This window comes from Martes martes (assembly GCF_963455335.1).
Source record: "Martes martes genome assembly, chromosome: 11".
NCBI lineage: Eukaryota > Metazoa > Chordata > Mammalia > Carnivora > Mustelidae > Martes > Martes martes.
Window position 1 is genome coordinate 93,683,416 of NC_137899.1, and position 25,975 is coordinate 93,709,390.

Genomic DNA, 25,975 nt, shown 5'->3' on the forward strand with positions numbered 1-25,975 from the left:
TCTAAGAACCTTGGTATTATTCTAAGGCCTGGTTTATACTACTACTGAGCCGTTAGTTTGACATAGCATTGAAACAATATTGTTGTTGCATGCTAAAAAGCTTAGATATTGTAGTTGTTAGAGTCCTAGATATGTAAGGGTTGTTTTTTTTTTTCCTATTTAAAAAAGCTACATCATCTTTAAAATTCTTAGCATAATTTGGGTACAGTTTAAAAGTAAGACATTTTTTCTTACATGCCAGTAAGCAAAAAAACCCCTAATATATAGCATTGCCCTTCTGGTGCTGCTTATCATAGTACCATTCTAACGTGAACTTAGGCCCGGCCCTCACCAAAGTTTTAATGAGATAAAATCTTTTAAAAAGCATTTTTTTAAAGCCCCTCTTGGCCCAGAGACCATTTCCCAGAGTTTCAGCATTGGACTTTTTCCTATGGTCAGTCATATTCTTATGTAGGGTTACACTTGTTAAGTCAATATTTTGAAAAAACAAAACACCCTGATTTTGTTCACTTTTGTTTTCATATACAAGAATCTTTACAGTCAACATGTACTTCTAGATGCTGTATTGAAATTGCTGGCAGAGTCTATTCTATACAAACTGAACAATCTGGCCCCTTGTTTTATTTGTAAAGGTTCAATGTATCTATGCCTGCCTACTTCAATCTGCAAGGGAGTGTCAGAAAGGCCCCGCATTCGCCGAGCCGTGAGTTATCACTAACTTTTCAGATGTGTTAATGAATGTGGAACAAAAGCAGTTGTGTTTAAAAGGAAAAAAGGACCATCAAAATAACCTTTATTATAGTAGCAGGCGTGAACACTAAATGATTTATTCCAAATTGTGGTGTCAAAAATAACCTACTTTAACTAGAGATTAGCCTCTAGAAAACCTATTGTTGAACTGCTCTGAAGCTATCATTTTAGCTATAAATTACTTTTCTTAAATTTTATATACCCTGATTACAAATGAGAATTTTCTTTAAGTCTTTTTAACGGAGTTAAAACAATTTGAACAAAATCTTACCCCACCTAAAAATGACATATTTAGTTGACTTCGCATTAAGTTCTTCAAAGTAATGTCATGTCCATGTGAAGTAATGTCAACGTCCATGTGAAAGGGGCAAAGGTTTAACCTTTCTGTTATTCACATGTGAAAAACAAATCTGATTTAAATAATTGAATCACTTCTAGATGAGTTTTTGGAGTGCCCCAAGCATCATGTTAAGTACAGAGGTATTTACAATCTCTTTGGTACCAACAGTTCTCGCTTCAGTAATTCATCAGTAGGTTTTCATTCATCAATGATGATATCATTTTAAGGCTAAAATAAAACACCTACATTTCTTAGGGCTTATCATTCTACATAGAAAAAATGTCCTTACGAGGTTTTTTTTTTATTTTATATTTTTTTCCAAAGAGATTCTAAGCAAAAAAACTGTAACTAACATCTATATTTTGTTACTAGAGCTAGTTACCTTTCTTTTTCTTAGACTCTTTAAAGTTTGAGTTAGATAGGCATATATGACTAGGAGGTTGGATGCTTCTGTTGCTTAGGAGGTGTATTGTGTTATATGAAGACAGAATAAATTTAAATGTACCGGGTTTGGCCATATGTAGCACAGACCACCTAAAATTTGAAGGTATGGTACCTTTGGAGGCATTAAAGTTAACGTTTCATTTAGGCAATGTGCCTTTTTCTGACTGGTGTGTAAGTCCTTCTTCCAGGTTTGTACACTCTTAAACACGCTATTCTACCCTCTCTAACTCATCCCAGCAGCAAAAGGGAGACACTTCAGCTGGAACAAAATAGTGGAAGAAATGGCGTCTGGGGTTCAGTGGGGATTCGCAGTGTGTATGCAATGTTTGCAAGATTACTTTTTATGTTTTTCAATTAATGTAAATAATTACAAAATAAATCTATGCTTAGCGTCAAGTAGGGAACACTATATACCAGTAGAAACTTCCTTGTGGGTCTGCTGCAAGTCGCTTAACCTCTTGGGGCCTCAGTTTCGTCATCTGCAATGTAAAGGAGTTGGACTCCATAATCTTAAAAGTCCATTCCTGCTCTATATCCTATGCTTTCCTGAAGTACTCTGTTTAACAGAATGCATTGCTTTCCCACTTTGACTATTTGAATTACATGTGCAGTACACATACTGCAACTGCATGTCTAAGATAGTTTTTCTGTAGGCTATTATATAAAAAACTAATCCCTCTTGAGCTGATTTATAAATAAATATATGTGTGTATAGCCACACAGAAAAAGCTAGTGATAGTAGGGCTCTCAGAAAATAAGTATTTTCTAGTCGTCTAACCTTGAATGTTATTAACTTTCCTATATTACAGGAGATACTACTCGTCAACGAATCAAATTCAGTGATGACAGAGTATGCAAGAGTCACCTTCTCAACTGTTGCCCCCACGATGTCCTCTCTGGAACTGTACGTATTTATTAAATTTACTGTTTGATTATTGGTATCCTACAGAAATGAACTACTTGATAAAGACTTAATTCCTTGTCACATTATTATATGATGATTTTTTAAAAAGGCTTATAGGAGGGATTTGCATCTCTTGTATTATTTATTGAAGTTGATGATTGAAATCTGCAAAAATGGAATTCCTCCAAAAAGTCATTGCCATCCTTTGCTTTATAATTATTTCAATTCTTCAGAGAAATTTTTGAAAAAGCACTTCTTATTTGGAATATAGAGGCAATTTTTATGCTATAGTTGCACTTTCAGTTCTGAAATTATAGAAACAACTTTTAAAATAGTTTTCTTTACTGTTCATCAGAGTAGACTTAAGTCTAGAGCATTATACGTTTAGATTTGTGCACATTATATTGTGGAAGTCAGAGAGAGGAAAACATAGTCGCAAATACTTAAATTCACACAACTTAATTTGCTAGTAGTGTCACTTAAAATGCATTTATATTTCTGACTCCTAATAATGTAAAGCTTACTTAATTTAGATTCTGTATCTAGTGATGTTGGTTGACCTTGGAGTATTGTCATTTTAATTTGAAAGATAAATCACATGGTGATGGACCTATTTAAATGGAACAGAGGATCTGATTTTCTGACTTTGGGGTTTGGTTGAAATGATTACTCAGTGCAGGAGCTTTCCTTCACAGGCTGCAAGTGGTGGTGGAGGAAGACTAGTAGTAGCTAAACATTTAGCTGGCTTTATTTCTCATTTGCCTGAAATGACTGAAATGAAGAAAAGATTTCTGGTCCATTTTCAGACATGATGAGTTCCTGTAGTTAAAGTATTGTAAATGAGTGGTTTCTTCTGGATAGGAGAAGTTAAATAGCTCTAACAGAAATCAAGGGCATATACAATAGGAAACACCTCTGTCTTTTTCCAGTAGGAAAAACTGTAGAAACTGTATTAGGTTAAAAGAAAGAAAAAAAACAACAACAACCCTGCATTTAAAAGTATATGTGATAGCTGATTTTTTTTCTAAGTGCAATAACGTAACCCAGATTCTGAGCACTCAACTTAGAACTATGATAGATAATTGACCCTCGTTTCTACTCTTTAGAGTGTCCATAAAGTATTTTCTGCTATACTTATAAAACATTTGAAATCTGTAAAATGTATAATTATCTGTAGTATACTTTGATTCTCCACATTTACTATTAAATTTAACAGTCATTTTAGTTAATGGCTAAATTATCATTTCAAGTAATTTTTGAGAACAGGAGTAATTAACAGAGTGACAAAGTTAGTTTTTTTATTTTTTTAAACTATAAAACCAGCCATAGCAAGTGTTATATTCTTCAGATTTGCCATTAATAATAAAAATCTGACATCACAGTAGTGCTTTATGTTTTATAATGTGCATATGCATTTATGCTCATTTCTTTATTTTTTTTTTAATTTTATTAAATTTTGAGAGAGAGAGAGAGTACAAGAGGGGGAGGAGCAAAAAGGGAGAGAGGGACAAGCAGACTCTGCACTGAGCGCCGTGCCCATTGTGGTACTCGATTCCATGACCCTGAAATCATGACCTGAGCCAAAACCAAGAGTCAGATGTTTAGGGGCACCTGGGTGGCTCAGTTGGTTAAATGTCCAACTCTTGATTTCGGCTCAGGTCATGATCTCAAAGTCTTGGGATTGAGCGGTGCGTCAGGCTTGGTGCTCAGGGCAGAGTTCGCTCCGGATTCTCTCTCTACCTCTGCCCCCCACAGCCACACTCCTTTGCTTCTATGTGCACGCATACTGTCTCTTTAAATAAAATAAATAAAATCTTTTTTTTTCTTTTAAGATACTTATTTATTAATGACAGAGAGTGAGAGAGAGAGCGCAAGCACAGGGGAGCTGGAGAGGGAGAAGCAGGCTTTCTGCTGAGCAGGGAGCCTGATGGCAAGGCTTGATCTCAGGATGCTGGGATCATGACCTGAGCCCGAGGCATAAGCTTAATGACTGAGCCACCCAGGTGCCCCAAAACAAATGAAATCTTAAAACTGTTTTGTTTTATGATCCACAGTTAGCTTTAATGATAGTAGGCGAGTATTCAAAATCCCATAGTTCTATTTAAAGTACAATTGGGACCAGACCCAAGTTTTACTCATCATGTTTTCTACTCTGTAGGGAATACTTAATTTTTTATTCTTTTAAATAAAAAAGGATGAGTGGTTGGTCGTAGACTTTCCTTCTTGTAAGTTCTTGCCTGGTGGATTTATAAGATGCACATTTTCTCAAATCTAACATCTCTGAAACACACATTTTAAAATGATGATAGAAAAATATTAATTGGTAACATTTTCTTATGGTACGGAATTGAATATTGTGGCTTAAAATTGTCAGTGCTTGGATTATATTAAAAACAGTTAATGAAAACCCTTTTATAGGCACTATGCCAGGGAAACTCTGGATGAAAATACCTCCTTTTTGTCAGTGTAATAGACCTGAGATTGCCTTATGTAAAGATGTTATTAAGAAGTTGTGAACCTCTGTGAGAATTTAAGCGGAGCTTGTAGAGATGGCTATGGGACTTTGTTAAGACTTAAGGGTTAGAGAGTGGTCTCCTTGATAACTGAAAACCATACATGGTATTACTTTTGCATGACCCTTATTAGGAAAAAGCTATTTATAACAGTTCATCCTGTGTACAAATGGTTTATAATTACAGGCTTATGACTTACTTAGCAACCAGTCTCTCTCTAGAACTACTTTTTGGGCACAATCTAACAGTTCATACCTCTTTATGTTGAAATGCCTGTTTCTCTTTTTCTTTCTTTTTTAACATGTTAGGTGAAAAGAACTGAATTGTAACTTGATTTTATAATGTTTTTTCTTTGTTGACTAACTAAAGTTTACCCTTTTCCTGAGATCTGTCACTTACAGCAGAATATGACTCACCAATATACTAAATTATTTAGCAGAAGAATACACAGAAATGTATTTTCTGGCATTTTTGGAGATGGAAAGTCTGATTTCTAAAAATGCAGTCATGACTAACTATTGTATGAAGTATTTTTGGAATTCAGTTTGGTGAAAAATGCTCCATAATATTTTACCTTTCATTAGTCTGATACTCTGGTATAACTGATTCATAAGTTAATAAGTCAGGAGGTCAGATGTAGAATAGAGAGTGAAAATAATTGTACATATGTATTTTTGGGTTATGGTTTTTATAAGCATGACTTTTCTTGTAGCTGAGGAAGCTTCTTTATTTCAAAGGCTTGTTATTCCCTTAGTCATTGAGAATATTGTTTTAAGTCTCATTCTTTTCCTCCTTTTGGCACACTTAGTTTCTTATTCTAGTCACTGTGCAAAGAGTAGGCAGCACCCCCTTTCAGATTTAGCTTCTTGTGATCTGGGAAAAAGGTGTATAGTAGTAATATTTTTATTTATATATTTATTTATTTATTTACTTATTTTTAAAGATTTTATTTATTTATTTGATAGAGAGAGACACAGCGAAAGAGGGAACACAAGCAGGGGGAGTGAGAAAGGGAGAACCAGACTCCCCACTGAGCAGGGAGCGCAGTGCGGGGCTCCATCTCAGGACCCTAGGATCATGACCTGAGCCGAAGGCAGACGCCTAGCAACTGAGCCAGGTGCCCTGTAGTAGTAATAATTTAGAGGCATTAAATATAAAGCAGAGATGGTAACAGAAGCTTGAAATTGAGGTCTGCAGAGGTGAAAATGTATACTCTCATGATGTGCCTGTCCTGAAATCAGAAATGGCCACTGCTAATTTTATTACAGCCTTCATCAAGTATAATTGTAGGGTTGACAGACCATCATGTGTTGTAATGTAAGGTCATCATTTCATAGGTGGGAAAAATTAAGGCTCAGAGAAATTGTGCTTGTCAGATGTCTCACAGAGAATTACAGTATATTATACACAGGAATCTTAGAGGTATTTAAATCTAAATACTTTAAAAAATGTTTTTGTGGTTTTTGTTAGTTTTTTAGATAGCACAGTTACTTAGGTCAGTGACTTTCAAATGTTTCTGAAGCATCCTTGGAGGCATTTCATGCCCTATGGGGACTGGCCAGTCTTTCCTATTTCAATAGGATTTTACACATTACAGGTATAGGGATTTTCCATGAAATTTTGTTTAAAAAGAGATTCTGCTGCTCAGAAATTGAATTGAAAGTTTAAAATTGAGGGACATGTGGGTGGTTCAGTCGTTAAGCATCTGCCTCTGGCTCAGGTTATGATCCCAGAGCCCTGGGATTGAGACCCGCATCGGGCTCCTTGCTCGTCAGAAAGCCTGCTTCTCACTCTCCCACTCCCCCTGCTTGTGTTGCCTCTCTCGCTGTGTCTCACTCTGTCAAATAGCTTAATAAATAATCTAAAAAAAAAGCTATAAAAAAATAAAGTTCAAAATTGAGAAATAGAGACAAAGATAAAGTAAAAACTTTTTCTGCCTTTTTGAAGTGATTGAGTAGGAATATTAGTTGTCAAAAATTCTCTGTTGATTTTATGGTGCCCTAAAAGGTTCTGGTTTTTAGCTGAAGTGCAGTTTTTACTAACTGTTCAAAGTCCCTTATTGTTTCTCTAAACTATTCTGTTTAAGGGCTGGTCTAAAATCGGTTACTTGGATACATACAAGCCTGAACTTTAAAACTGTTGAAGTCTCTTTGCTAGTACATATGTAAAAGAGCCGTGGGAGTATGGAGAAGCAGAATAAGTATAAGAAAGAAAGAAACCGCAGAATTTTCTCAACCAGACCCTAGAATGTAAGTTTCATAATAAGGGCAGGCATATTTTGTTCAGTGCTATGTCCTCAGCATCTAGAACAGTGTCCCTCCATTGTGTTGAATGAGTACAGTCCACCCAAAGTAAAACACTAAATAAGTCTGTTACAAAACTAACCTGAGTTTGAAAAATTAACGATTGTTAGTGGGAAATGTGTTACTTTTTAACACGTAAGGTGCTGGAGAGTGTCTTGGGTTTGTTGAGTTGCTTATCTAAATAATGACAGCAGTAGGGGCGCCTGGGTGGCTCAGGGTTAAAGCCTTTGCCTTCGGCTCAGGTCATGATCCCAGGAGCCTGGGATGGAGCCCTGCATCGGGCTCTCTGCTCAGCGGGGAGCCTGCTTCCTCCTCTCTCTCTGCCTGCTTCTCTGCCTACTTGTGATCTCTGTCTGTCAAATAAATAAATAAAATCTTTTTTTTTAAACCTTATTTATAATTTGGCCTTGAGTTTTTTTGTTTGTTTTTTTTAAAGATTTTTTTATTTTATATTTTTTATTTTTATATTTATATTTTATATTTATTTTTTATTTTATTTTATTTTTTTATTTATTTCACAACCACCGAGCCACCGAGGCGCCCCTATTTTCGTATTTTTTTTAGCAGTTCTTAGCATCAGTCCAGATAACTGGCTTCATTTTTTTTTTTTCTTTTCAATTTACATGACAAGTAAATTTCGAGAGCTGCGCAATTTGTAAAAATGCCAGTTTTAATGCACCCTCAGTTTTACCAGTTTTGGCTTTTTTTTTTTTTAAGATTTTATTTTTTTATTTGTTGGAGGGAGAGAATGTGTAATAGCAAGGGAACAGCAGGATGAGGGAGAAGCACTCTCCGCTGAGAGTCTATCCTAGGACCCTGAGATCTGACCTGAGGCAAAGGCAGACTCCCAACTCACTGATGCCACCCAGGTGTCCCTAGTTTTGGCTTTTGAAGTATATTTTATGTCCTTTTATTAAACAGATTTTGCGATTTGTGTTTTATTCTTCAATTACAAAAATGCATTCCTTTAATAAGCATTTTCTAGAGGTTACTTAAACCAAAACACCTTTGGTGTCTAGGAAGTCAGAGGCACAGTAAAAGCTTCCCAGTGAGTAATTAAACTTTGCTATTAAACTTTAAAAACCAAGCCCTCAATATTGTTGATAGCACTCTTGGCAAATAGGCGCACAAATACCCTGAACTATTCAACTTAGGGTGCGTATGCCTTTGGGAAACTTTTTTCTGCCCTACTAAATAATCTTATAGTCATTCATTTTATATACTTTAGGCTTATGGAAGTGATTTTTTTAAAGATGTTTTTTTTATTTTTTAAGATTTTATTTGTCAGAGAGAGGGTGCATGCTTAGGGTGCACACAAGCAGGGAAAGTGGTAGAGGGAGAAGCAGGCTCCCTGCTGAGCAAGAAGCCTGATGCCAGACTCAGTCTCAGCACCCTGGAATCACGACCTGAGCTGAAGGCAGACCGCTTGATGAGTGAGCCACCCAGGCACCCTGAATCTTTAACTTCTGTAATAGAAAATTTTGACTATAAATAGAAGTAGAATTGTATAATGAACTACATGTACCCATACACCAGCTTCAGTAAATCTTGACCACAAAGCTACCTTATTTATAATCACTTAACATCCTTGTTTGGTATTTTGAAGCGAATTTTAACTCTTGTACCTATCTGATAGGATGAATCTTGAAGCAATATAAAATAGTAAAGATCAATTACTCCCAGGCACAGTAGAATAAGATCTGGAAGTCATTGTTATATAAGGCAGATTGTTTCTCATAGTTTGGTACTTCATTAACATATTTTGGTGTCATATTTTTCTGTACAGTGATTCTCAATAAATGCTCATTACCTGAGAACCTCAGATCATCCTCTGAGTATTCCCAGAACTCTTCAGATCTGTTTTAGAGATGTGTACAGTTCTATAAACTGTATTTTAACAAGTCTGAAGAAACTAGTGTGTCTCTGAGGCTATTCAGTGAAAAAGAGAGAGTGGAGTAGTTATAAATGCATCATTTGGAGGATGTAAACAATGAACACAGAGCAAGCGCATGATAATAAATGAAACCTTAAAACAAGTATTTTTTCTTACCGTACCAGGGGATTAACCATAAACATCAAGCAGAGTCCCAGATTCTCTATCACTGGAAATATTTTTTTTTTTTTTTTAAGATTTTATTTATTTGTCAGAGAGAGAGAGTACACACAAGCAGGCAGAGAGGCAGGCAGAGAGAGAGGAGGAAGCAGGCTCCCCGCCGAGCAAGGAGCCTGATGTGGGACTCGATCCTGGGACCCCAGGATCATGACCTGAGCCGAAGGCAGCGGCTTAACCAACTGAGCCACCCAGGCGTCCCAATCACTGGAAATATTTTTTAAACTGATGAATTTTACCTTGATGTACAGGTGGCAAGACAGATGACTTACTGAAATACTTTTTAGTTTGATGATTCTCATTCATTAAGGGAACTTGTAAAGGCAGTTGGTGTTTTATTTTGACCCATATACAGTAAAACATTGTGAATGTTTATTGTCCCATAGACATTACTAGTCTATAAGATCAAAAAATACAGGCATATATATTAATGTATTTGGATAATGTAATTTGTAAATTTTCCACATTTTGGTTTTTATGTTTCTTTTTTTCCTTTTATGGTATTTATTGTAGTGCTTGGAATAATGAAATTTAAGTAATACCGAAATTAAGGAAGAAATAGAAAAAGAAGGTGAGGAAGGTAGGCTGAATGGAGAAAGTAAAGAGAATTCACAGTAAAAGTTAACAAAGAATTTCTCTTTAAAAAGTGATTTGTTTGAAGTGCCTGGGTGACTCAGTGGGTTAAGCGGCTGCCTTTGGCTCAGGTCATGATCCCAGGGTCCTGGGATCATCAGGCTCCCTGCTCCGCAGAGAGCCTGCTTCCTCTCCCCCTGCGTGCCCCCCTCCCTGCCCCTCTGCCTACTTGTGCTGTGTATCTCTGTGAAATAAATAAAAAAATTTTTTTTAAAAAGTTGATTTATTTTTTCATCTCTGGGAGTGGTACTGATGGCTGAGATCAGCATTCATTCACTCATTCACTCATTCATTCATTCACTTCACAAGTACTTAGGACCTACTGTGTGCTGTGTTGGGGATACAGAAGTGAACACGGGTTTCTTCTTTAAGTGGTGGGAGCTAGCATTCTGATGTCAGAGACAAACAACTAAGTGAAAACTAATGTGATTTCAGGTCATGATTTAAGTTTCTAAGACCAAAAAAAGCATGGTTAGGTAACTTAGACTGTCTGAAACAGTGGTCCAGGGTGGTTAGAGAAAACTGTTCTGATGAAGTGACATTTGAAGAGATAGAACTGTTAAGAAACTTAAGCCAGTCATTTCTGAGCAGGAATGAACTTATATGTTGCTTCCTCACAAAACTTTTGGTGTTTTCCTACTTATTGTACATATGGCCAAAAATCCAAAATCCTTAGCCTAGTCTGCCTCTTTCTTGAATGAATAAATCCTTGAAAAATTCCTATTTTTTACCAGACTGATTTATTCATTGTTATCTCACTGTTTTCCTTCCCTAGCACGATTGCCATTTTAGGTTACCTCTTTTTCTCCTGCTGAAGTAATTTTTTTCTTTTTTACACATTTAAATCCTGCCTGGCTTGCTACATGTGATTGTGTGAACCTATAGCCTTTTAGCCTCTGAACCCCAGTGTAGCGCCTGCTCTCCATCCTACTGAATAGGCATTCGTTAGTTTTTATTGTTTATATATGTGTTCTCTCTTCTCAATTAGCATTGTCTTTCTAGGGCAAGGACTTTTTTTTTTTTAATAGATTTTATTTATTTGAGAGCATGCGATAGAGAGAGCACAAACTGGGTGGAGGGGTAGAGGGAGAGAGAGAGAGAGAAGCATACTCCCCACTGAGCAGGGAACCGGATGCTGGACCTGATCCCAGGACCCTGAAATTATGACCAAGCCAAAGGCAGATGCTTAACCAACTGAGCCACCAAGGTGCCCCAGGGACTTTTGTTTTAATGTTATCTAGATATCTTTGCATATCTTGGTTTGGGATGAATAAGAAAATATCTCATGCTATGTTCTTCAAAAACAATATTAAAAGCTAGAAGAAGAGCTTTATTATTTATCCACTCAGGGAAAAATGGACTTGGAAGTGGAACATATAAATGGGAATGAGCAGTTAATAAATGGGAAGTGGCAGAAAGCAGGAACTAATCTCTGCGTGCCCAGTGTGCCCATTTTCCTCTTCACCCATCATTTGTGTTGGACTTGTTCATTTGAAAGCCAGGATTAGAATTAGGAAAGACATACCATAATTTCTATTTTAAGACAATGTGGCATAACTTGAATGCGTACTCAGGTTTTATTATTTCAAGGCTTTTTCCATATTATACTGGGCTTTCTCTTGTTAATGAGCTGGGGCTTGAATCAAACGTTGAACATAGAAGAGAGATTTTACAAATAGGAAGGAAGTTAATGATGCAAGAAGTGAGAATCAAAGTGTGGGTGACTTGTGTTTTAGAAAATAGCATTGGCATTTGAGGGCATGTGGAAGGATTCACGTGGTCAGCCAGGGCTTTGTATTTCCCATGCTCTGTCCTGCTGTCATGTCGTTGTTTCACTTTTTCTTCAACTGGTGTGCATTCTTTTTAGTACTTTACCAATATCACTATCCTTCGATTCCTTGCTATTTTTGTACTTTGTCTAAATTATTGTTGTATTTTGATGTCTTTCAACCTTTTCTTGAGGCTCTTAAAATAGTGTAAGAAAACATAATAAAATGACACATGGGAAGAATGACTATTTTAAACAAACTAAGCAGTGTAAATAAATAAATAAAAGGATTAAAACCAGGTTAGAGAACAGTGAAACTATTGCTCTAATGAAAGTGGTTTTTAGAAAGTTAAAATTATGAAGCAGTGGAGTATGTTTTTTGTTTTTTGTTTTTTTGGGGGGGTTTGTTTTTAAATCATAAGTATGATAATAGGAATTTATACTGTTACTCTCAAGTATTCTTCCTCATCTTCTCCCTCATTAAATTTCCCTCTGGCAGTATACTGTGATCTTACAGGTGGTACTGTTCTTTAAAAATACTTTTCTATTCTTTCTGTCTGTCTGTCTATCTTAGGTTTTGTTTATTTGGGTGCCTCACTTGGTAAAATGTCTGCCTTCAGCTCGGTCATGATCTCAGGGTCCTGGGATGGAACCCCACATGGTGTGGGGGAGGAGGGGGTGGTCCTTGCTCAGCAGGGAGTCTGCTTCTCCCTCTTCCTGACTCTCTGCCTACTTGTGATCTCTCTCTCTCAGAAAAATAAATAAAATCTTTTAGAAAAATACTTTAAAGTATTTCCATTGTTAATAAATTGACTTAGGAAGGGCAGATTTGGGGTTCCTATATAATTTGTTAAAGAGGGGCTCCTAGAAGAATACTTGAGCTGTAACTCTATGGAGGAATATGTAAAACTGTCTGCTTGGAAAACTTAATTGGATAAAGCAAGCCTTTACTGAACGAAGTATTATATCTGTGCCATACTGGACACTGGTGCTTAGATTTCCTGTTGTTACATCACCTTCAGCATGTCCAGAACAAAACATTTCCTTCACAGACCAACTCTTCCATTTGATTTAGTCATTTCTCTTGATGCTCTTTGTTGCTCATGCTGGAAGTACTCCTGATCTTTTCCTCTCTGCACTTCATTTCCAGTTAGTTAATTGGGTACTCGATAGTTGCATTTAATTAGTTCATTGAGAGGATACTGAACTATATTAAGGACTGGATTTAAATTTTTACTGTGCTCCTGCCTGCTTATAATCTTAGACTTGTGATCTTATGACTTCTCTGAGCCTTGACTTCATTGTTGTAGAAAGGTGATGGAATTGATGATTTGAGAGATCCTTCCCATCTTTAAAATGCTTTCATTCTTCTGTAGCACTCTGTTTTACCTCCATCACCTGCTTTCTTTTTTTTTTTTCTGATTTGACCCTATGACTTTATTTCTGGCTTGTCCTCATAGCCTGTTCTGCCCTTGACCTCTTTCTTCTTGTCAGTCCATCCAGTAATATGGTGTTAATAAAATATGTGTTCTAAAATACAGATTTCATTGTATCCTATTTCTGCCCAAATAGTCAAGCATTCTTCTTTGCCTTTAGAGAAAATTCTGCATATTGATACATGTTCAAAATCTTCAACAGTCTAGTCAGAATCTGTAATTTGATTGGTGCAGCAATCCTGAAATATTTGAGAAAAGAGAAGTTCAGAGAAATTAAATGAATTTTTCAGAGTTAAATGGATAATAAGATGTTAGGGAGGTCTTCTGAGTTGCTGAGTACCCAGTCTGTCCTTACTTTATTACTTAGACAATAAAGTTTTTAAGTAAAAGTGGAAAAAGCATAAAACATGAGTATTTTCCATTATATATCATCCCCCATCCCAGACATAAAGCCTGTCAACAATTTAATGTACCTTTTTCACTCTCCTGTGTGTGTGTGTGTACATGTGCAAGTTCTAACAAACGGTATTATGTTTGATTTTTTTTTTTTCACTTGTCTTGGAGAAGTTTCCAAATCAGTGGTCTGTATTTTTAAAATGTGCCTACATAATATTTTGTAATATGGCTGTTTCCTAAATTATTTATTCAGTGACTATTATCGTGTTAATAGTTTTTGGTTTTGGTGCGCAGTCTGGCAATAAAATCTTTGCATGTGCATCTGTGTATGTATTTGCAACTGTTATTTTAATGTCTCCATTTTTTTCATTGAGAATATAAACTCCTTGATAGCAGAGATTATCTTCTTACCGTGTTTTATAATTCCCTTTAGGATCTAGCTCATTGGTCTGAGTAAATACAACAAAGCAAGAATATTTACCATTTTTGAAGTAGTTACAATGCCCAGTTTCTATCACTATTTCATGCATTAACATACTACAGCCATTAGTTTATAACTGGCAGTACACTCAGATGTGTAGGTCAACCTTTTTATTTGCTCTACTCTAATACCATATTTATTTGTTGATTTTGATGTATAATTTCTGCATGCCTCTGTTCTGTTACTTAATTTTTTTCCTCCAAAATTCAGGTGGCTTTATTGACTTTTTTCTGAGTGTAAGAATAATACAACCAATATCAGACCAGCTTCACAGCAGTGTCTGCACATGAATCTGAAAATCTGTACATGAAAAAATGGCATTTTATTATGTTTTTCTTTGCTATCTATTTTCTCCATTTCGTATCAAGATGATAATTTCTAATGGCTAAATAATGTGTTGTATGACTATTCCATAATTCAGTTAAGACCCTACGCTCTAAAACATCATTGTTAAAGTTTTGTCCATTTACCTTTGTGTACTTACTTCATTGTTTCTTCAAGTTCTTAGAAGTAGAATTCCTTAGTTAAATCATCACATTTATTTAGTAGTGATGGGTTGTATAAAACCTGGTCTTTTATGTAGGAGGGAAAAAATAAGAGAAACTATTTTCCTCATGAAGCTTAAAGTCAGTTTGAGGAGATAATGTTCATTTTTCAAATTTCAGAAGAACACTTAGAAAAGCACTTAACAGAATCAACTTTGTTAAACAGTAAAATGTAATACAAAAATGCTAAGAGGTTGTAAGAGAAGTTTTCAGAATTAGACGACTTCACAAGGGAAATATATTTAGGATGGAGAAGACAAAAATGCAGAACTGAATTTTTCCAATTAAAAATAAACATTTTCCCCATTTACAATCTAAGAATTTAGGTGTCTTTTAATTAAAATGCCATAAATAAACTTGTGGGAAGAATGTAATTATGAAGTAAATTACTTATTAAATTTAAAAATTCAAAAACTCTCCCTGTGGATTTCATTACAGATAGAGCCATTATAAGTTAAAATAGCCAAACTTTGTATTATGTTCTGTTTGAAGCTCATTTATTTTACAAAAGAAGCAGCAGCAGGTATCTGTGCACTGAGCGTTCAAAGCACTATTGAACCGTCAGTGATAAAGTCAGGATTGATTAGGTTCTTGAGGATTGGTCCATAATTGGTCATAGTGTGGTTCTATCATGGTTCCCTTTGTGGTGGCTTTTTAATTAGATGACTGCGGTCTTGAAGAGCCTTAACACGGACACACTTACCCTTCCCTCACTTTTACATTGGCAGGTAGTTGTGTTTACTTTGGCTTGCTTGTTCTTTATTTTATTTTTAAAAAGATTTATTTATTTATTTTTAAAGATTCCATTGATTTATTTGACAGACAGAGATCACAAGTAGGCAGAGAAGCAGGCAGAGCGAGAGGAGGAAGCAGGCTCCCCGCTGAGCAGAGAGCCTGACACGGGGCTCGATCCCAGGACCTGGGATCATGACCCGAGCTGAAGGCAGAGGCCCTAACCCACTGAGCCACCCAGGCGCCCCAAAGATTTTTTTTTTTTCCAGATTTTATTTATTTATTTGACAGACAGATCACAAGTAGGTAGAGAGGTAGGCAGAGAGAGGAGGAAGCAGGCTCCCCGCTGAGCAGAGAGCCGGATGCAGGGCTCGATCCCAGGACCCTGGGACCATGACCTGAGCCAAAGGCAGAGGCTTTAACCCACTGAGCCACCCAGGTGCCCCATTGTTCTTTATTTTAAATATTCCCTGTGTGTATGACAGTGCCAGAGTATGTGTTTAGTCACGATGGTATGGATAGAGAGGAAAATAGATGACTAGTATCTAGAATTCTGAAAATTTGTATATACCTACTGTCCTGCTAGATCCCCAAAGAATAAGCACTGAGGCTATTCCAGGCCAAAAGAAAAAAAAAATTATAGCTAGGCCCTTCCTCTTAGGATTTTGGCGCCCTGCAAATCTACTTTTGTAAGCTAGTCTAGACTGGAATGCTGCAGAGCTCATGGCCCAGGGTAGTGTCAAGTCCAAGTGGTCTACCTTCTGGAGGAGAGTAGCATAAAGTACTTAGGAAGGAAAGAAGTCCCAGCAAAATTGATAATCCATGGAGAAGTGAAGAAGACCTTCCCCTCCAGAACTCAGATCAGTTTTGTACTCAGTTGGATCTTGACCACACTTGCTTGTTAACCTCAGGGCTCACTATGCCACATGTCATTTGTCCTCTTTTACCAGTTTCTTTCAACAAATATTTCTTAAACATCTTGTATACCGGGCAAACTACGTATAGATAAAGCAAACAAACAAACAAACAAAAAAACACTTGGTCTTTGTGGAGCTCACATTCTGGTGAGGTAGTAAAAATTTCCTCCTCGTGCAAATTCCCCTCCAAGGCATACATCCACCCTCCCCCTCTAAATTTCATCCTCTTACCAAAACTCCACCTTAACACCAGTGGTATAATTGTGAGTTGTGTCCTTTTTGGTGTTCATTTTGTTCTTGACCCAAAGAGTTGGGTTTTTCCCTTTGGTTGGTTGGTTGATGGAAGTTTAATGGTAAAGCAGAGGAAAAGTCTAGAATTCCTGCCAGTATGGGTGGGCAACAGTGATGTTCAGGTTAAACAGACAAGATTTGTATATTCCCTTTAGAGTTTTGTTGTTGTTGTTGTTGTTGTTTTAAGATTTTATTTATTTGACAGAGACACAGGAAGAGAGGAAACACAAGCAGGGGGAGTGGGAGAGGGAGAAGCAGGCTTCCCGCTGAGCAGGGAGCCCGATGATGGGGCTTGATCTTAGAGGACCCTGGGATCATGACCTGAGCCGAAGGCAGACACTTAATGACTGAGCCACTCAGATGCGCCCCTCCTCTTAGGTTTATTTTGTAATTTATTTTTTTATTTTTTATTTTTTATTTTTTTTGTAATTTATTTTTTTAAAGATTTTCTTTCTTTATTTGACAGAGATCACAAGTAGGCAGAGAGGCAGGCAGAAAGAGAGCAGCAAGCAGGCTCCCTGTTGAGCAGAGAACGTGATGCAGGATTGGATCCCAGGACCCCGGGGTCATGACCCCGGGGTCATGACCTGAGCCGAAGGCAGAGGCTTTAACCCAATGAACCACCCAGGTGCCCTCCTTTTAAATTTTTATTGAGAACAGATTGGAAATCTAGTTAAGCAGGGGGATAAAGATAAGGGAGTTAACTGGGGGAAAGGCAGTTAGACAACTGCTTTGGGTATCTGCTCTGTGCAGAACACTAGCATAGCATGGTAAAACAGAAGGGGCATTAGACCTAGAAATCACTGTAACCAGATTTCCCAGTAAGTATCTAGAATAAGTGTCTTTCTGGGCTCCGGTTCCTTTGTCTGTAGATTAGGAATAAAACTAGATCAGTGAGTGGTTCCTAACACTGTACATTAAAAACACCTGGGAGATGGAACTAGAGGGTATCATGCTTAGCGAAATAAGTCAGTCGGAGAAACACAACTATCATATGATCTCTTTGATATGAGGAAGTGGAGATGCAATGTGGGGGGGTTGGGGGGAGGTAGGAAAAGAAAAAATGAAAGAAGATGGGATCGGGAGGGAGACAAACCATAAAAGACTCAATCTCAAAAAACAGACTGAGGGCTGCTGGGAGGAGGGGGGACGGGGGTGGGAGAGGGTGGTGGGTATATGGACATTGGGGAGGGTATGGGCTATGATGAGTGCTGTGAAAGGTGTAAACCTGGCGATTCACAGACCTGTACCCCTGAGGATAAAAATACATTGTATGTTTATTAAAATGAATTAATTAAAAAAAAAACACCTGGGAGGCTTTTACAGCTCTGTCTTTGGAGGGTAGGCTTGTACCTGTTTTCAAAAGCTTGCATCAATATTATTACCCCGGGTCTAGGTTAAAAACCACTGTATTGGATCAGTGGCATTCCCAACTGGCATCATAACATTTTAAGAAATGAGTGTAGCTTCCCATTACCAACTCTAACTATAGAAAAACATGTGTAGAGGGAATTGTTGGAGAGAGTATTAAGATACCAGTTAAGAGACACACTTGATGGGGCAGCTGGTTGACTTCTGTTGGTAGAGCATTCAGCTCTTGGTCATGAGGTCATGAGTTTAAACTCCACTTGGGGCATGGAGCCTACTTACACACACACACACACACACAGGCTGGTGTAGCAGAGATGGTAACGATGTATTTTGCAGCTCTTTCATTACTATCTTATTTTCCTGCATATTTTAGGAGCATTACATTTTAACTTCTTAAAAATGTTGCTTAATAAGCAGTTTTGAATTTCCACACATCCATAGCAAGTTTCAGTTGCTGCTTAATGTCACTGGAAGACTTAATTAATCCATACACTTATGAGAGGAAGAAGTGGGGCCTGGAAGAATCTCAGCATACTCAGCAGCAGTGATACATGAGAGCCATTAGTGGGATGATAACTTATAATACTGGTGAATATTCCTTACTATTCCCAAAGGATAACTTTGGAGACATTGTCTACATTCTCACATTCATTCTTTTATGTAATTAGTAACCCAGGTAGTAGAGTTTAACAGAAAAGCCTTTTTTTTTTTTTTTTTAAGATAATCATAAAATGTCAGAGTTGGGAAGAGGAAGCTACTTTAACAGTTCAGTTCTTTGCTCAGTGTCTTAGAAAAATGGTTGTCTAAACTATACTGGGATCTTCCAGTTATCTGGGAATTCACTAACTCTTCAGGAAGTGTATTCTGTCTTTGGAAAGCTTTGATCATTAGAAAGTTGGTGGGGGTTTTTTGGTTTATGTTTTTAATTTGAGAGAAAGTTAAAATCTGACTCTGAAGTCCTTTGGAGCAATATTAAGATCTTTTTCTGCTTCATGTTGAAAAGTTCTTTAGTTGATTGAGGTCTAGGTTCACATTTTGATTTTTCTTGGCTAATTGCATCTGTCCTCCGGCTTTTTTTGTATAGCTTGGTTTTGAAACACTTGGTCTAACTTATTTATATCCCTTTGAAATGTGTAGCACACAGAATGTATCTTTTGGAAGAGAGGTGTTTGCCAGCCTTCAGCAAGAGATTCTTACTTTGTTCATACTATGTCCTGTAAGTTAATTTATCTCAATCATGCCACATTATAACTCTTATTCTTGACTAGTATGTTTTTAAATTTGTCTTAATTTTCTGCTCATAGCTATTTGTAAATTTGTCTTCTTAGATATAAGACTTCGTATTTTTGAGAAATTTTACCTGATCTGTCAATTCTTTTGAATCTTAAAATTTTTTTTCAAGTTTATTTTTAAGTAATCTCCACATATAACTTGGGTCTCAAACTCACAACCCCGAAATCAAGAGTCACATGCTCTTCCAACTAAGCTAACCAGGTGCCCCAATTCTTTTGAATCTTAATCCAGTGAATTCACTATTTTTTTTTTTTTAGCTTGGGATATTGTACAAAATAGACTTTCATATCCTTTGTTGTATCTAGGTTGTTGGCCAAAAAGTTAAGACAGAGTCATTTCTATGTACTTACATAACAAAGCTTAAGGCCCAGACCTATGTGCCAGTGATTGTTCTATTCTGTTTTTTGCTGCTAGAAACATCCCTCTGCTTGACACTGGCTTTTTTTTTTTTTTTTTTTTTTAAAAAGAGTAAATCTTCTATAAAACCTCAAGGATTCTTTTCTTAGCTTTTCCTAAGGTTAGTTTGCTTCCTCACACATTTTAGTATATGTGCTGCCGAAGTGAGCACTCCTCACACATTTTAAATCCAGTTTAAATGTATCCTCTTGAGAAAGACCTCCTCTGATCTCCAAGCAGCCTCCCATCATAATGGGAGGGTTACTGTTTTATTAAACCTCTTAACTGTATTCAGAGACACAATTATGGTTAATTACTTATTTCCCTCTTCTAAATGTCAACTCCATGAGGTCAGAGACTGTATGTATCTGTGTCAGTTAGCTCTGTGTCCCTACCACATGGCACAAATGGGTACACAGTTAACTGAAGGAATGACTTTACTACTATAATGTTTGTCGTACTTCATGCATAGTTTGTGTAACAAAACCAAAGGCCATATTTACTATACCTTTTCAAATTATTGTATTCTCTTTTTACCAACCTTTGAGCAATTCTGAGAAATTCTATTTGATAGGATAGCATACTTGCAGTTGGAAAATCTGTTTTACTTGGATCTCCATTAATCACATCTGTAAATATCTTTGCATCCAGCCCAATTTTTTCCCCTCAATTTTCCCCTTAAAGGATTTCCTGAAAGATCTTACCAGTTGCCCAGATAATGTAAAAATGGGTGGATTTTTAGGAATTTTGGTCTCAGGGGAAAACCCAATTTGGTAAATAATGTCTAATTGGAATTCTAAGTAGGAGGATCCTAGGTTCAATGGGAGTATATTTTATATCCCTGATACATGCTTGTAAATAGGATTTTAGTTTTTTGTGAAGTTATATTGGGTGTTAATAAATTTCTTTTTGCTAGTTCACCTGGAGTCTTATCTGGAATCCTTATCAAGTTTACTGGTCTAATGTTTGAGAACTCCATCTTTATTTGAAAATCAGAATGTTCAAAGAATATTGATATAATTCAGAAATTTGATATACATATTCTTTTAGTTTAATTTTAACCTAACGTGTTATCTTTTCTGTGTTAATAGGTTAAGTGAAATTTGATTTGATAAAGAAGCTGGAAGCTTTTTCAGATTTTTATAGTTTTTCTTGTCTGTCTGTTCTTAAGTACGAAAGTAATCACTGTTCCCATCTGTTGGTAGACAAAATTGATGTGGATTTTTTTCTGACATCAGCTTTTATGCTTGTCTATGAAATTTTGTAATTTGAAAGTCCATAAATAAAGAAGCATCTGTAAGATTTAATATGTACTTTGAAGAGTACTGTGGTGGTTAATGAAGTTTTGAAAAATGTGTTTACTGTTTCAATAATATGTCTTTTTTCCACCCCCCAGAGAATGGATCTTGGAGAATGTCTGAAAGTTCATGACCTGGCTTTAAGAGCAGATTATGAAATTGCGTCCAAAGAACAAGATTTTTTCTTTGAACTTGATGTATGTGATTTTTCTTTAATGGGTTAGATTATTTTTTGTAGTAAATGTTTTGAATATGGATTAATATCTCTATAGGAAAAGGCTCTTAGCAAGTTATCTTCTTTGTGTTTATTTGAAGGTCAGTACTAAATTAAGTAAGATCATGAATTTTCTTTATTTTATTTTATTTTATTTATTTGACAGAGAGAGAGATCATAAGTAGGCAGAGAGGCAGGCAGAGAGAGGGGGAAGCAGGCTCCCCGCTGAGCAGAAAGCCTGATGTGGGGCTTGATCCCAGGACCCTGAGATCATGACCTGAGTTGAAGGCAAAGGCTTAACCTACTGAGCCACCCATGCGCCCCATGAATTTTCTTGACTAACAATATTTTTAAAAAAATATAAGGTGAAACTGGGTAGTTTAAGAAAATGTGTAAAAATCCTTGCAGTGCACATAATCTTTTGAAAAACTGTTTCAGTAAAGTTATGATGATTAAGGAAACCTCAATTTAAGCACATGTAAACAACAAATTTCTAATGTATTTAAGGCCCTTTAATAATCTACAGAACTTTTACATTCATTTTTGTTTGTATCAATGACTATGTATAGAGGGAGAGAGGATATTGAGTACAATGTTTTTTATGTAAAACTGATAGAAGAAATATTAAAAGGTACCATTTACATACCTTAAAGGCCCAAGATCTGATTTATTTATATAAACAGAATCGTTCGTTATAAAAATAGGGAAACTTTTTTTTTATATTTATATAAAACTTACCAATTAGTATTACATAAAAGATACTGATGAGCACACATCTTATGATACTTTTTACAGTAAGGTGTAATTGGTATAATACTTAGTTCGGAAGGTAAAGCAGTCAATAGGCACCTCCATCTATTTCTCTCCTAAGAATTTCTGCTAATAGAAATGAAAATTAGGAGTGCCTGGGTGGCTTAGTCAGTTAAGTGTCCTACTTGGTTTTGGCTCAGATCATGATCTCAGGGTTGTGAGATCAACTCCTGCACAGGGTTCCATGCTGGGTGTGGAGCCTGCTTAAGATTCTCTCTCCCTCTCATTCTCTCCCTGCCCATGTGCATTCTCTCTCTCTGTCAAACAAAACAAAACAAAAAAACAGTATCATCTATGTAAACATAATTTAATATGGGACTGGAACAGTTGGGGGAGACATCTTAAATCAACTAGATTTTGATTTAATCTGGGCATAAAATAAAGCAGAAACCATCACCTAGATATAGCGATATGGATAATTAGGTCATTTTCCATATTTAACTGTTTTTCTTTCAGTGGTTGTGGGCCTTGCAGAATATTTTTATAGTTGTCTCATTTATCAGTGCTTTAAAAATTTCTAATGGGTTAATTCAAAAGAGTCTTCCCTGTTCTGAGGTGTTGAGAGTCTCTCATGGTTTCTCTTGGTATTTTTTACGGCTTCATTTTATACACTTAGATCTTTGAATGAAGTTAAATTTATGCTGGTCTAAGGAATTGAGGTACAGATGGTACAGATTTAGCTTTATTTTTCCAGATAGCTACTTAGTTGACCTAACAGTACTGATGAGTACATCTTTTTCCTCTGACTGCTTTCAGATCCCCCTTTAATCTTCCCATAAGTAAATTTTAATAGACCTATTTTGTGAATTTAAAGATGAATTTTAAATTAAAAGAGCTAAGTAGCTTTTTTTTTTTTAAGATTTTTATTTATTTGAGAGAGTCCACACTCGAGCTGGGGGGCGCGGGGGGAGGGTGCTGGTTGTGGAGAAGCAGACTTCCCGCTGAGCAGGGAACCTGACATGGGGCTCCATCCCAGGACTTAAGGATTATGACCTGAGCGGCAGGCAGATGCTTAACCAACTGAGCCACCCATTTGTCCCTAAATATCTGTTTCTTTATCATTACAGATAAGAGCTTTTAAATGAACCTGTTGCTTTTTACTTCCAAGAAATTCCTAGAATCTGTTATGTGCTAAGATTTTATTTTTAATTAAACATTTGTATTTTAAATTAGTTCTCTTTCTGTACAGTAAGATATAAAAGTCCAAATTGCTTGACTTGGGAATAAATCTTGAAAATTTACTTTTAAATAAATTACTATTTTATTGTAGACATGCTAATATATGCCTGACAAATGTTTTTAATATATTTATTGAATTGGATTTTTACAATGTAGATGTTGCTAAAATTCTCACTGGTTTATTCTTTGAAAAGAAAGCAAGTTTTCCTGATTGTAACATTTTCATTGTGGAAAATTTGAGAAGCATGGAAAAATTAATTATTGAAAATTTTGCATATACTCAAGAAGAATTGCTAAAATTTTATGTATGCTCTCCTTTTTTTCTGTGCTTTATTTTTTTTTTAAAGATTTTATTTATTTATTTGACAGAGATCACAAGTAGGCAGAGAGGCAGGCAGAGAGAGAGAGGGAGGCAGGCTCCCCGCTGAGCAGAGAGCCCGATGCGGGGCTCGATCCCAGGACCCCAGGATCATGATCTGAGCTGAAGGCAGAGGCTTTAACCCACTGAACCACCCAGGCCCCCCTTTTTCTGTGCTTTATTTTACAGAGTTGGGATTTTATGGCATATGATACTGTGTAAAATGCTTTTTATTTACAAATCATGAACATTTTCTTGTATCATTAAGTATTCTATTAAAACTTTTTTTTTATTGGCTGAAGATCAAAATTTCTACATTACTTAGGTATTTAGGGTATTTACAACTTTTTACCATAAAAATAACACTGTGAGGAACATCTTTGAATATTAAGCCTTCTGTATATCTGATTACTTTCTTAAAAGGTATTTCTGGAAGCAAAATTACTAAGTCAGAAGACATTTTTAAGTCTTTTGATACCAGTTACTACATTGCCTTTTTTAAACACTGCACTGACTCTTCAGCAGAGTATGAGAGTGGTAGTTTCCTTACAGTTTCACTTTTCTGGGAACTGTTTATGATTACTTTGCTAATTTAATAGGTGATGAAATTGTATTTTTGATTCATAATTGAACCTGCTTTTGTTTTTTTACTACCCTATTAGCACTTCGAAAAAGAGAGTATGGGGTCCCTGGGTGGCTCTGTTGGTTAAGTGTCTGACTCTTGATCTCAGGACTGTGAGTTCAGGCCTTGCATTGGGCTCCATGTTGGGTTTGGAGCCTCCTTTTAAAAAATAAGAAAATTATGTATAATTTTTGAGTAAAGATATTCCTCAATAAAGTTGATTTTTCTGGCAGTAATTTTCTTTTAATTAAATTTTGCAGGCTATGGATCATCTTCAGTCATTCATTGCAGATTGTGATAGAAGAACAGAAGTGGCTAAGAAAAGATTAGCAGAAACTCAAGAAGAGATCAGTGCTGAAGTGGCAGCAAAGGTAAAAATTTTGGTTATTTCATTAGTACTATAAAATACTGTTTCAGCTCACTAATTCTAACTTTTTTTTTTTAAAGATTTTTATTTATTTATTTGACAGGGAGAGAGAGATCACAAGTAGGCCGAGAGACAGGCAGAGAGAGAGGAGGAAGCAGGCTCTCTGCCAAGCAGAGAGCCCTGTGCAGGGCTCGATCCCAGGACCCTGGGATCATGACCTGAGCCGAAGGCAGAGGCTTAACCCACTGAACCACCCAGGCGCCCCTAATTCTGACTTTTTATTTTGAAATAATTACATCCACAGGTTGCAAAGGCATATGTAGGGAATTCTCTGAGCTCTTCCTCTAGCCTCCCCTAATGTTCACATTTTTATACGGCTATAGTACACAAGGAATTGATACTGGTCCAATCGTGACATTTTACTCAGATTTTTTTTTTTTTTAGATTTTATTTATTTATTTGACAGAGATCACAAGTAGGCAGAGAGGCAGGCAGAGAGAGAGGAGGAAGCAGGCTCCCTGCCAAGCAGAGACCCCAGTGTGGGGCTTGATCCCAGGACCCTGGGATCATGACCTGAGCTGAAGGCAGAGACTTTAACCCACTGAGCCACCCAAGTGCCCCATTTTACTCAGATTTTACCAGTTGTGTGTGCACTTGTGTATGTGTATATATAGCTCGGTTGCAGTTTTATCACATTTGTAAGTAACTTGGGTAGTTACCACCATAGTTAAGTTACTTCACTATAACATAACGATGAGAGTCCCTCATATTACCTTTCTAGAGCCACATCTGTTTCCCCTTTCCCCTGTCTTCTCGAAACCACTAATGTATTCTCTGGCTCTATAATTATGTTATTTTACTGAATATTACATAAATGGAATCAGGTAACCTTTTGAGATGGTTCTTTTCACTCAGCACAGGTTCCTTGATTCATATAAGTTCCTATATATATCAGTTCATTCCTTTTTGAGTAATATTTCATGGTATGGCTATACCACAGTTTAACCACACATTGAAAGATGTTTAGGTTGTTTGCACTTTCTGGTTAACACCAGTGAAACTGCAATAAATATTTCATTTCTTCGGGATTAAAAAAAAAAGGCATTCTGGGTCATGTTGGTCATATTATAAGTCCACTTTTAGTTTTGAAAGCAGGTGTCAAACTTTTTTTAGAGTGGCTGTACCAGTTTATAATTCTACCAGCAATGTGTTAGTGATTTGGTTTCTTCACATCTATGCCAGCATTTGGTTTTCATTTTCATTTTAGCCATTCTTAAAGGTGTGTAGTGATATTTCTTGGCTTTAGTTTGCATTTCCCGAATGCCTAATGATGCTGAACATTTTTTTGATGTTTTTTTTTTTAATTTTTTTTAAAAAAGATTTTATTTATTTATTTATTTGACAGAGATCACAAGTAGAGAAAGAGGGAAGCAGGCTCCAAGCTGAGCAGTGAGCCCGATGCGGGGCTTGATCCCAGGACCCCGGGATCATGACCCGAGCCGAA

At 36.5% G+C, this 25,975-nt stretch overlaps 1 protein-coding gene across 7 annotated transcripts in view; it reads left to right on the plus strand.

Annotated features, from left to right (window-relative positions):
• Positions 1–25,975, plus strand: part of LOC308352374 (putative RNA-binding protein Luc7-like 2) — a 62,399-nt gene that overhangs the window by 13,189 nt on the left and 23,235 nt on the right. For 3 of the 7 annotated variants that reach the window (XM_080818614.1, XM_080818616.1, XM_080818617.1), the window contains 3 exons: positions 2,344–2,438; positions 21,020–21,118; positions 24,365–24,475. In XM_080818614.1, coding sequence (XP_080674740.1) covers positions 2,344–2,438; positions 21,020–21,118; positions 24,365–24,475 — 305 coding nt within the window. Of the gene's footprint in view, positions 1–632; positions 704–2,343; positions 2,439–19,071; positions 19,151–21,019; positions 21,119–24,364; positions 24,476–25,975 lie in introns of all 7 variants that reach the window. The other 4 variants (XM_080818613.1, XM_080818615.1, XM_080818611.1 and 1 more) reach the window with 3 other exon arrangements.